This window comes from Coenobita brevimanus, chromosome 101, assembly GCF_032717465.1.
Source record: "Coenobita brevimanus isolate Jiangsu-jjx chromosome 101, ASM3271746v2, whole genome shotgun sequence".
In the NCBI taxonomy this organism is placed as follows: domain Eukaryota; kingdom Metazoa; phylum Arthropoda; class Malacostraca; order Decapoda; family Coenobitidae; genus Coenobita; species Coenobita brevimanus.
The window spans coordinates 65,878,355-65,890,190 of NC_137054.1; the positions used below are offsets into that span (position 1 = coordinate 65,878,355).

The 11,836-nt window shown below is 42.7% G+C and overlaps 1 protein-coding gene across 1 annotated transcript in view; it reads right to left on the bottom strand.

Annotated features, from left to right (window-relative positions):
- LOC145414975 (chromosome-associated kinesin KIF4A-like) overlaps positions 1-11,195 on the bottom strand; it is a 144,307-nt gene extending 133,112 nt beyond the window's left edge. Inside the window, exons 1-3 of the mRNA XM_080284389.1 lie at positions 11,070-11,195; positions 6,866-6,983; positions 5,941-6,131 (exon numbers count right to left, since the gene is read on the bottom strand). Coding sequence (XP_080140515.1) covers positions 5,941-6,131; positions 6,866-6,983; positions 11,070-11,195 — 435 coding nt within the window. The remainder of the gene's footprint in view (positions 1-5,940; positions 6,132-6,865; positions 6,984-11,069) is intronic.
- Between the last annotated feature and the right edge of the window lie 641 nt (positions 11,196-11,836).

Sequence of the window (11,836 nt, forward strand, 5' to 3'; positions counted from 1 at the left end):
AGGTCACAAAATACTTTGTAATGTTGCTCAAATGTTTTGTGGTGTTGGCTATATGTGTGTGTTGAGCGAGAGATGGTGATTGGGAATACGCTGTTTGAGAAGAAAGATATTTATAAGTAAACATGGGTGAGACAGGAGGGTGGAAGGGTTGTTGATAGAGCTTTGATGGACTATGTGGTTGTGTCTAGGAATGTAATAGGAAGATTGTTGGATGTGAGAGTTCTAAGAGGGGAGGGTGGAGGTATGTCTGACCAATACCTGGTGGAGGGAAAGTTAACAGTAGGTAAGAGATGGGTGAAAGCGAGGAGGGTTAGGTGTGGCAGGGAGGTTTTGAAAGTGAGTGAGTTGGATAAAAGAGAGAAAAAGATAGAGTATCAGGAGAAATTGAAAGATGAGTGGAACGCAGTGAAAGATCGGGAAAATGGCAGCGTGGAGGAGGAATGGCAGTTGTTTAAGAGTGCTGTGGTGGGGCATGCAGAAGAGGTGTGTGGTGTGAGACGTGTGGGTGGTGGTGTAAGAAAAGGAAGTGAATGGTGGTGCGAGGAAGTAAGTATGGCTGTGGCCGAGAAGAGACGTGCATATGAAGTGTGGCTGCAGAGGAAGGATGAGATGTCATATGAAAGGTATAAGGAAAAGAGGAATAGAGCGAGAAGGGCTGTGCGTGATGCTAAAGTGGCAGCAGATGAGACGTGGGGTAGGCGGCTGACAGAGAATTTTCAACAGAATAAGAAAATGTTTTGGAAGGAGGTGAAAAGGGTGCGAAAGGGAGAGTCTGGGAAGGAAGAACGAATAAAAGCAGAGGATGGAGGGATGTTAAATGAGATGGATGCAGTAAGGAAGAGATGGGCAGAGTATTTTGAAAGATTATTAAATGTAGAGGAGGAAAGGGTGGCTGAGATTGTGGCGGATGGAAGGGTGCAAGGAATAAATGTGTTGGGAGAGTTGAATGATTCCTTGATCACGAAGGAGGAAGTGGAGAAGGCAGTAAAGGAGATGAAAACAGGGAAAGCTGCAGGTATGGATGGGTGTGCTGTGGAATGCCTGAAGGGTGGTGGAGTGACTATTGTTGACTGGTTAGTAAGATTGTTGAATGTGTGCTTTGAGAAAGGTATGGTGCCAATTGACTGGGCAAGTGCTTGTGTGGTCCCGTTGTATAAAGGCAAGGGTGATAAGTATGAATGTACTAGCTTTAGGGGTATAAGTCTGTTGAGTGTTGTAGGTAAGGTGTATGGTAGAGTGTTAATTATGAGAGTTAGAGAGGGTACAGAGGGAGTGATTAGTGATGAGCAGTGTGGCTTTAGGAGAGGGAGGGGATGCGTTGATCAGGTGTTTGCTGTGAGACAAGTGTGTGAAAAGTATTTAGCGAAAGGCAAGGATGTGTTTTGGGCATTTATGGATTTAGAGAAAGCATATGATAGAATTGATAGGGAGGCTTTGTGGACTGTTTTAAGATTGTATGGACTTGATGGTAGGTTACTAAAAGGGGTGAAAAGTTTTTATGTAAATAGTAGAGCATGTGTAAGAGTGGGAAATGCTGTGAGTGATTGGTTTCCCGTGAGAGTGGGGCTGCGACAGGGATGTGTGATGTCACCTTGGTTGTTTAATATTTACATGGATGGTGTTGTAAGGGAGGTGAATGCAAGAGTTTTAGGTGGTCTGAGTCTGGTAAATGTTGATGGTGGAGATTGGAATCTGAAGCAGCTGCTGTTTGCAGATGATACTGCACTGGTGACTGATTCAGAGGAGAGATTGAGACAGTTGGTAGAGGAGTTTGGAAGGGTGTGTGAAAGGAGGAATTTGAAAGTAAATGAGAATAAGAGTAAAGTGATGAAGTGTACGAGGTTGACAGATGGTAGGGGGATGAATATAGTTTTGAATGGTGAGTTGCTTGAGGAGGTAGATTGTTTTAAATATCTAGGGTCACATGTTGCTGTGGATGGAAGAATAGATGCAGAAGTGAAGTTTAGAATAAATGAAGTAGGAAAGGTGCTGGGAGGAATGAAAAAAGTGTTTAAATGTCGTTCGCTTAGAATGGATGTAAAGAGAAGGCTGTATGAGGGTGTTGTGGTACCAACTGCATTATATGGGGCTGAAACATGGAATATGGGTGTAGCAGAGAGGAAAAGTTTGAATGTAATGGAGATGAGGTGTCTGAGGAGTATGTGTGGAGTGACGCGTATGGATCGGGTGCGAAATGATGAAGTGCGAAGGAGAACTGGAGTTGTTCAGGAGATGGCTGGTAGAGTTGAGCAGAGGGTGTTGCGATGGTTTGGGCATATGGAGAGAATGGATAATGAGCGATTGGTGAAAAAGATAACTAGATCTGATGTGAGAGGTGTATGGCTGAGAGGAAGACCACGAATAGGATGGATGGATAGTGTGAAGAGAGCGCTGGATGTGAGAGGGATGTCTGTTGAGCAAGGAAGAGTGGCTGTGCGTGACAGAAATAAATGGAGAGAAATTGTGAATAAATAAGTGATGACGCAGCCCTGAGGGGATATTCTCCCGCATTTGGTCTGATCAGCTAGTCAGGTCAGGTGCGGGTAAGGGGATGGGTATGTTATGATGTGGCAGGGGTAAACCAGTTCTGCTGTCGGGCCCTGCTGCGGATGTCACTGATTGCATTGCGCAGTTGACCCTTGTGCGGTGTGGTGCGGTGAGGATCTGTCCGTTCTCCCCTTTGGGGCTAAGATGTGAATGAATGTGTTTAAATGGATGAGTAAATGGACAGTGTGTCGTCCTGTCTCGGCTACCTCCCTTTCCTTGGGGGAAGCAGTCTAGGTATATAGATAGATAGACAGACATATGTACAAATATTTCTTGATTTATACTTTTACGATTAAATGATGGATGGATGGATGGATTCAAAATATACCAGTGGTCACCAGCAAATGTGTTAAAAGATAAAAATAATATATTCATTAAAGAAACTGTAGTTCTCATGGACTGAGATCACGTGGTCAAAGGAACAAACTCAGCAAAGAATATGTCAACTCACATATGCAGGAACTTTTCACTATCTGAGATAAAAATGACAGCCAACATACGTCTAGAGTATCACTATTTAGAGATGATACAAGTAATACGGCTTATACTTCCAAATACCAATCAATATAACCATTGCTAGAATCTGTTATGAATAAAGTAAATAATAATCAGTTACTCATTGATAGGGTTCGGCATATGACAGAGGAGCTAGCTGGAGAAGAACAAGGGGGATTTAGGAAGGGAAAAGGGTGTGTAGATCAGATATTTGTTCTAAGATGTTTAGTGAAGAAGTATCTAGAGAAGGGAAGGAAAGTGTATGCTGCCTTCATGGACTTGGAGAAAGCTTATGACAGAATAGATAGGCAAGGTATGTGGAAGGTATTAAGAATATATGGAGTGGAGGGGAAATTGTTGAGTGCTGTAAAGAGTATGTACGAGGGAGCTAGGGCTACGGTGCGAGAGGATGGTGAGCTGAGTGAGTTCTTTGATCTCAATGTGGGACTGAAACAGGGGTGTGTGATGTCTCCATGGCTGTTTAATATATATATGGATGGGGTTGTAAAGGAGGTGCAAGGTAGGGCAGTGGATGTGGGGCTGGCCCTAATGAATGAGGGTGAGATTTGGAAGCTTCCGGTGTTGCTGTTTGCTGATGATACAGTACACTGTATTGTTGAGTGAAGATGAATGGGAGTTGCAAGGTTTGGTGAATGAATTTGGGACAGTGTGTAGGAGGAGGAAGCTGAAAGTTAATGTAAACAAAAGTAAGGTTATGGTGTTTGAGAGGAATGAAATCACAGAGTGTGCAGTGAGGTTGGATGGTGAGGATATGGAGAATGTGAGTGCATTCAAGTACTTGGGTAGTGTGATGAGTAAGGATGGAACTTTGGGGGATGAAGTACGTGAAAGGGTACAGCAGGGAAGGAAGGTTGTTGGTACACTGAAAGCAGTGATGAGAAATAGGGAGGTGAGTATGGAAGTTAAGAAGTCACTGCATGATAGTATTGTGATCCCTACCCTGACGTATGGAAGCGAGGCGTGGACCTTGCAAGAGGGGAACAAGTCAAGAGTGAGAGCAGTGGAAATGAGTTACTTGAGAGGAGCATGTGGAGTGACATGGAGGGACAGGTTGACGAATGAAGAAGTGAAGGAACGTTGTGGGATAGATGTGGATGTGGTTGAGAAGATTAGGAGAAATACACTGAGGTGGTTTGGACATGTGGAGAGAATGGAGAATGAAAGACTGACTAAGAGGGTGTATGTAGGTGAGGTGGAGGGAGGGAGAGGGAGGGGTAGACCGAGGATGAGGTGGAGGGATGGAGTTGAGAGGTATATGAGGGAGGGGGGGGTGAGTTGGGGGGAGGGTAGTCAAATGGTGGGTGACAGAGTGACTTGGAGGCGTTTTGTCTGCGGCCACCCTTTGCGGGATTAGGGCGTCGGGCTATAGATAGATAGATAGATAGACAACCAAGGAGCTATATCGGTAATCATCTTTATATGAACTCACACCAATGTAAAGTCATGGATATTGCTGTCATGTCAAATTAGCATATTTATCTGCTGTAATACACTGAACACATTGAGGTGCTTTGGCCATGTAGAGAGGATGGAGGGTGAAAGACTGACTAAGAGAGTGTATGTGAGTGAGGTGGAGGGGGGGAGAGGGAGGGGGAGGCCGAGGATGAGATGGAGGGATGGGGTGGAGAGGTATATGAGAGAGGGGGGTGTGAGTTGGGAGCAGGGCAGTGAAATGGCGGAGGACAGGGCGACGTGGAGGCACTTTTGTTTGTGGCCACCCCGAACGGGATTGAGGCGTCTGGCAATAGATAGATAGGTAGATATCTGCTGTAAAAAAAAATACTGGATTCGGTCTCAGCTCCAGAGCTCCATGACACCTGGCATACGAGCGTTTGTCATCAGACTTTTGTCAACATTCTATATGACAAACTTTATATGTACCATGGCTGCCTGCAGATTGGACTCAGGAAAGAAGATAACAAGAAAGAAGGGCGCGAGAGATGTCAGAGGCTGGGGCAAGTTCCCATCTGCCATGAAAGAACCAATAAGAAAAAAGTGTGGGAAACATCTGAGAAAATATGTGGCTGTGTTTTGATCTGTACAGCATGTCGTACTGCAGGCAGTGACTAACTGGTAAAATGACTTTTTTTCTTTGAATACGTTTGTTGGTGACCACTGGGAGTATAAAGTATAAATCAAGAAATATCCGTACATATGTGTAAAAACATTAAATCTTCATCCTTTAACGTATATAGCCAACACCACAAAACGGTCAAACACCACAAAGTATTTTTTGACCTCATTATTAGGCATGGAGCTCACCTTAAATGAATGAGAAAAATTTGTACATAATATTATTATGAAAAAACACTCATATGGGAGCATTATGCACTGCCCTCAAAATAAAATCAGAAATTAGAAAATCTGGCAGTATGCAGTATCTATGCCTTACTGCGAATGCTCCAATTAGGAGACATGTTCTGGAGGTGGAGCTGGAGCTAATTCTGAGGCTAAGGTAAAGGATGGCTGAAAAGAGTTCAGTGGGCTGTTGGCTCCCCTGACACTGAAAGGGCTCTCTCTTTGTGCTACAGGGTCCTTGTATGCTGCGTGTGGTAGGAGTGTAATGCTGTACGGTGGTGAGTCCTGGGCAGTGAAGGAAGAGGATATTCGTGAGCTCAAATACACTGAGACGATAATGATAGAATGGATAGTCAAGAGTAAGGGCAGTGGAAATGGGATTACTGAGGAATGTGCATGGTGATGGCATGCATAAAGTGGATAAGAGAAGAAACAATGTAATCTGTGAAAGATGTGAAGTAGGGAGGGCTGTTGATGATAATGTAGAAGAGGGTGCACTTTGATGCTATGGTCAATTAAGAGAATGGCAAGTAGATAAGATGGTGAAACTTGTAAAATTGCATGTACAAATAATCTTACCTCAATAAATGACACTTTAACCATATATTCACAGTCTGTATGATCAGCTACACCATCAAATATATCCTTGACTGCCCTGGGTATGATGCCGGACTCCTCCTCGGGGGCATCTTGGGCTGTGTATGCCGTCCCCATTGTGTGTGTCTTGCCTGAGCCTGTCTGCCCATATGCCAACACTGTCACATTGTATCCTGAAAACAATAAATTAATTAACACAAGATCTACAGTAGAGGTACTGCCAGATCTAGAGGTATTACTATAGTCGCGGCACATGAGTCTGAAGGTGTCATTATCGTAAAAGGCAACCTAACAGTCAACAGTGAGTCTGATTTCGTATTATACACAAATCACACACGTACCATATTATACACAAAATCAGATGCACTGTTGATGGGAAGGTTGCCAGGGCACGATACTGACACCTTCAGACTTGTGCGCTGTTACTAAAGGAGTTGGCACAAAAAGCAAGGTGGAGGAGTGCTATCAGGTGAACCCATCTGACCCATTCTACATTTAATGTTAAACTGAAAATACTGATGAAAATTATACCTAACTCAAAGGGGCATCATGGGATGTGTTGGCCATGCCCATGGTGTGTGCCTTACCGGAGTTTGTCTAATCTTAGGCCAACATCGCCAAGTTGTAGTCTTGTTAAGATTTATGCATATTTTATTCTGAATAAAAGGAGTAAACATACCCTACTAAAGTGAGGACTTGGGCTGGAAAAAAAAAAAAAAAAAAAAAAAATCCAGTCAATCAGGGTTGCCTGGTGCTTGAAACTCGGGGAACCTGACAAATCTGCTTTATAGGTAGCACTGAAACATTAAGCCTTTTTTTTTTTTTTTTTTTTTTAACCCCAACTTAATGTAAAAATGGGTACCACATGATACAGATTTACTATTTTTATTACAAAAACTATACTCACCTTTAAATAAATTCTTGACTACATTCCTGACTGCGGTCTCATACACATAATACTGTGTTGAATCGGAGGGATAAGCATAGTCATAGGTAAAGGCTTTCTCTGTCCCACGTACGACTACCTGATTTGAGGGGGGAGAAGAAAAAAATAGGTTAAACATCATGACCAAGATTCACAAATTTCACACTGTTCTTTGGCAATCAATGGAGAAGGATGTCTTCACTTTGTGGTAATGATATAACTAGGTAGCAGAGGTGCCTGACTACCAAATACAATATAATCCTCCCTCAACTCCAGTCCTTCACTATTCTCTGGAAGGTTGGAAAACTGCTACAGAAGGGTAACTTCAGCCTACAATCTACTGGGCTGTCCAGATAAGTCTTCATCCACAACATCAACATTGTTTATTCTGATAGGTGTATAGTACTATTCTGTTTTCTTGGTGGCAAGGAAAACCTGGTAGCACGTCTTTTACAGCAGTTTATTTTGCAAGTTACATCCTTTAACTCTTTCAGGTCTCCTGGTCAGAACTGCTGCTTTATCAGTATGGGTCTCCTGGCCATGATGGCGGCTTGTCTATGTGAGAGCATCTCAAAGCTGTGGCAGGAACCTTGTGAATGTAATCAGTATTTCTTTCAATATTTACTCATTTCCTGGGTACTGGACAATCCAAATGAGAAGATATAACACAAATTTATGAGTTTAGGTTAGTAGGAGTGTTTCTCTATCATTCTGTATACAGAGATGCATTTATTTGTGACACCTCACACCACCTGCTACACAACTTCCCATCGTTGTTACAGCTCTTGTATGGTAAGTACAGCAGAGCCTTAATATTTTGTAGACTTATGCATATTAGTTCCTTCTGCATGAATATTATATTTTTTTCCAAATTTACAAACCTTCATTTTTTGGTCAAAAATCTGATTTTTTAGACTGGAGGTACAGAGATATTTGCAACCCAAAAGGGTTTATCCTTCTTGTACATTACTGAAGCAATCTATGTTGCTCTATCTATCTATCTATTGCCCGACACCAAAATCCCGTAAGGGGTGACCATTTGACTTTGAGTTATTTGTTTTATGGGGAGGGGCACTAACCCTCCACCAACCCACTTTTTGACACGTAGGGAGCATGTATGGTTTAGTTATATGGTTACCACCCAGCGTAGTAAATGGTTTCTTGGCTTGCAGGAAACCATTTGGCTTATTACTCAATGTAAAGCCACCTATAAAGGAAAGAAAATAAGAAGTGACAGGAAAGATGGAAGAAATAGGAAGAGAGGAGGGCAGGCACAGAAAAAGAATGATAAAGGCTAAGGAAGAAGTAGGCAGCACTACATCAAGTGAGTGGATGATGGTCACCACCACCTACCACTATCTATGTTGATAAAAGAACTATTTATGTAAATAATATCAAGGTACGCCAAAACACTTAATCCCAGAGGAAACGGGAGGTGACCACACTCTACATGCTTCCAAGTCACCCTGTTCTCCACTAATGAGCTGCCTTCCCCCAACTCAATCCACCTTCATTTATTTGCCTCCCTAAAGAAAGAGGAAAAATTTAGGAGCAAAATGAAAAACACAGTGATCCTTCAATTATCACGCACTTAGTTATAGCGGTTTGCATTATAAGTGCTAGATGAAAATCTGTAACCCTGCCATTATCGCTCATTTTTTGGATAAAAAACTTAGTTATCGTACAACTGAGCTGGTTTCTGCCGAAAATGATGATGCAAAATCTGTGGTTTCTGACGGCTCTGAGGGATTCAAAGATAAGGTCCTACTCCAGGAGTCCAGGAGTTAATCCCAGATGGAGGAGACCACTAACTCTCCACCCATTAGCCTCAGAATCCCTACCTAAGCCCATCTCAGGTCTCTGTATGGTATGGGTTTCCTCCTTATTGTATCTTTTTCATCATTTTCTATTAAACTAACCATACTCGTGTGTGTTTCTGATACTTCCTAAAACAGTATATACAGGGTGGGCCAAAAGGCACGATTGGATCTACTTTATGTAGGATCTACTTATGTAACAGTTGTAAAAAGTGGAAATGTATGAAAATGACTTTACTGAACATAAAAATGACATGTGATAAAATGACCATGATTATCTAAAATACTCATAGCAATGCTGCAATCATAGGAGTAGCTTTTCTGTGTGTTGGCCAGCATTTTACTTACACAGTTCAATTTGCAGCCAAGAGTGTCTCCTGGTCCGCTTGAGCACCTGAGGCGTGATTGTGGTGAAGACACGACGAATTTCTGCTTTTAACTGTTCAACCGAGGTAATTCACAAACACTGAAGGTTTTCCCTCATGTGCATGTATGAGAAAATGATCCGATTGTGACTTTTGGCCCACCCAGTACAGTATGTATTCAGTGGATTTAAACTGTTGTTAAAGGAAAATTTGGGTTTACAAGTGTAGTGCCCACTACCAATGAGAATATATCCCTTAGGTTTTGTGCTTCAGTCATTGCGTACTAAGCACAGTACTAATTATGCACAACAACCAAGGAATCACTGTAAATTGCTTAGGAAGAGATGCCACAAAGTCTCCTATGCTACCTCCAATTTGATCCACTATAGTTGTTCTATTTTATGAAGGCAGTTTGGGTGGGGCACTCAGGGACCTCACTCTGTTAGCTCTGTTGCCACATCGTCTCTCTCTCATATTTATATTAACTACTACTAATTGTTTTTTCTTTATTTTTTCTCTTGTTTTTGACTTTTTTTCCACACCACCCCTGAGGTAAAAGTGTATAGGTGTTTTTTTTTTTTTTTTTTAGCTTCCATGGCAGGAGACGGACCGAGTATGACCCACTCACGCAGGCCTGTCCCTCGTGTCACCACCTGACAACGTCGCAAAAGCAACGCTGACAAGTCTTATGAGATTTGTACTATACTATAGCTTTTTTCTTGAATTACATCTGTACAGAGTGTTTAAAATTCATTTACAAGTACAGCAGTTACTGGCTTAAAATAGGAGAGTGTGTGAGAGAGAGAGAGAGAGAGAGAGAGAGATGTGAGCACAAATAATTACATGTGTATCGGCGGCGATGTGACAACAGAGCTAACAGTGTGAGGTCCCAGATCGCCCCACCCAAACTGCCTTCATAAAACAGAACGACTGTACTAAATAGAAAGGGTTAATTTCATCTGCAATGAACCCTTTCAATAGGCCTACGCTCCTGGAATCACTCACATATGGCACAGGGACTAAGGGGTTAATACTGTAGACTCAAACCAAGTAATCAAACACTAGAAAGAAAAAAATTCAAGACACTATCACAGTCCAGTTCAAATACGAATCACAGCGAAGAAGTTTGTGAGACCATAGGCTGGTATGGAAAGGTGTTACTCATGGTCCAGTGTAACTACAGTACGGTAACTTTAATTTGAAATGAACTTCAGGACAGGGCCCACTACCATTCTGGTTGTTGTGACTCTAGGTTCATCTGAATATAAAATCAACAAAGTGCAGGCTGTAGTTGCTCTATCCAACAGTTTACCATCTTCCTTCCTTGGGACAGGGAGGAAGATCAGGGCTGTTTGTATAATTGGACACACACAGTTAAATATGTGCAATCACAAGAAGGCATCCTCCTCCAGAATCTTCTCTTATACTAAACAGAATAATCAGCAGCTGCAAAAATAAAAAACTTGACACGTGTAGGTGGGGGCACTCACCATCCACTCACTCGATGTAGAACTGCTTTCAGGTGTCTGCCCTTTCCTCTCTTTCATCCTCATCTGTTTTTCTTTCCTCGTCCTTCTGCCTCCAGGTGACTTTATACGGTACTCCCTCTTCTGTCTTTCTTTCCTCTTCCTTCTGCCTGTGGGTGACTCTACACTGAGTGACAGGCCAAATGGTTTCCTGTACACCAGGAAACCATTTACTATGTTGGGTGGTAACCATATAATCAAATTTGGGGACCTGGTGATTTAGTGGGTAATTACGGTGCTCCAATTGGATTGAGCCGGTGAAGGTTTATATCCATGGGGTGGTTGGGGTTTATTGCTCAAGTAATGCCACTCAGGGATGAGTGAGGCTGGTCACTCTCATCTTAAATGTCAGGACAAACTTGCCTAGCCCCAGGCTCCTACACTCCTCATGGGGCAATGTAGGAGTGGATGATGACGATGATGATGAAAAGAATAAAGAATACAGCTCATTATCATACACAAGGGACCAACCCCTTACCTGTGATGTCCCCTGTGTAATATCAATACACTCCTGGCATCCCTCTCGCATCTCACGAACGTTCAGGGGACGAACTCGCACTGCCACTCGGACTGGAATAGTCTTGTTACTGTCCTCAGTCACCATCCTGAAAACAAAATTCTGATTATATTAAGCAGGAGCCACAACTGCAGTTCATGTATTTTTTGAGTTGGGCACTCACCATCCACTCACTCAATGTAGTGCTGCTCTCAGGTGTTTGTCCTTTCCTCTCCTCCATCCTTCTTTCCTCCCATCCTCTTCTGTCTTTCTTTCCTTCATTCCTTCCTCGTCCTTCTGCCTACAGGTGACTTTACACCCCCTCTTCTGTCTTTCTTTCCTCTTCCTTCTGCCTATGGGTGACTCTACACTGAGTGACAAGCCAAATGGTTCCTTGTACACCAAGAAACCATTTACTATGCTGGGTGGTAACCATATAACCAAATTTTGACGCCTGGTGGTTTAGTGGGTAATTACGGAGCTCCAGTCAGATTGAGTCAGTGAAGGTTTATATCCAAGGGAAGGTTGCAGTTTATTGCTTATATAATGTCACTCAGGGATGAGTGAGGCTGGACACTCTCATCTTAAATGTCAGGACCAACTTGCCTAGCCCCGGGCTCCTACGCTCCTCATGGGGCAACATAGGACTGGATGATGAATGGATGTTTTGCATTTTATAACCATCATTTGCTAACACCTTTCAACTATGACACTTGTCACAAAGGCCCCTCAGGAGTATTACTGACCCC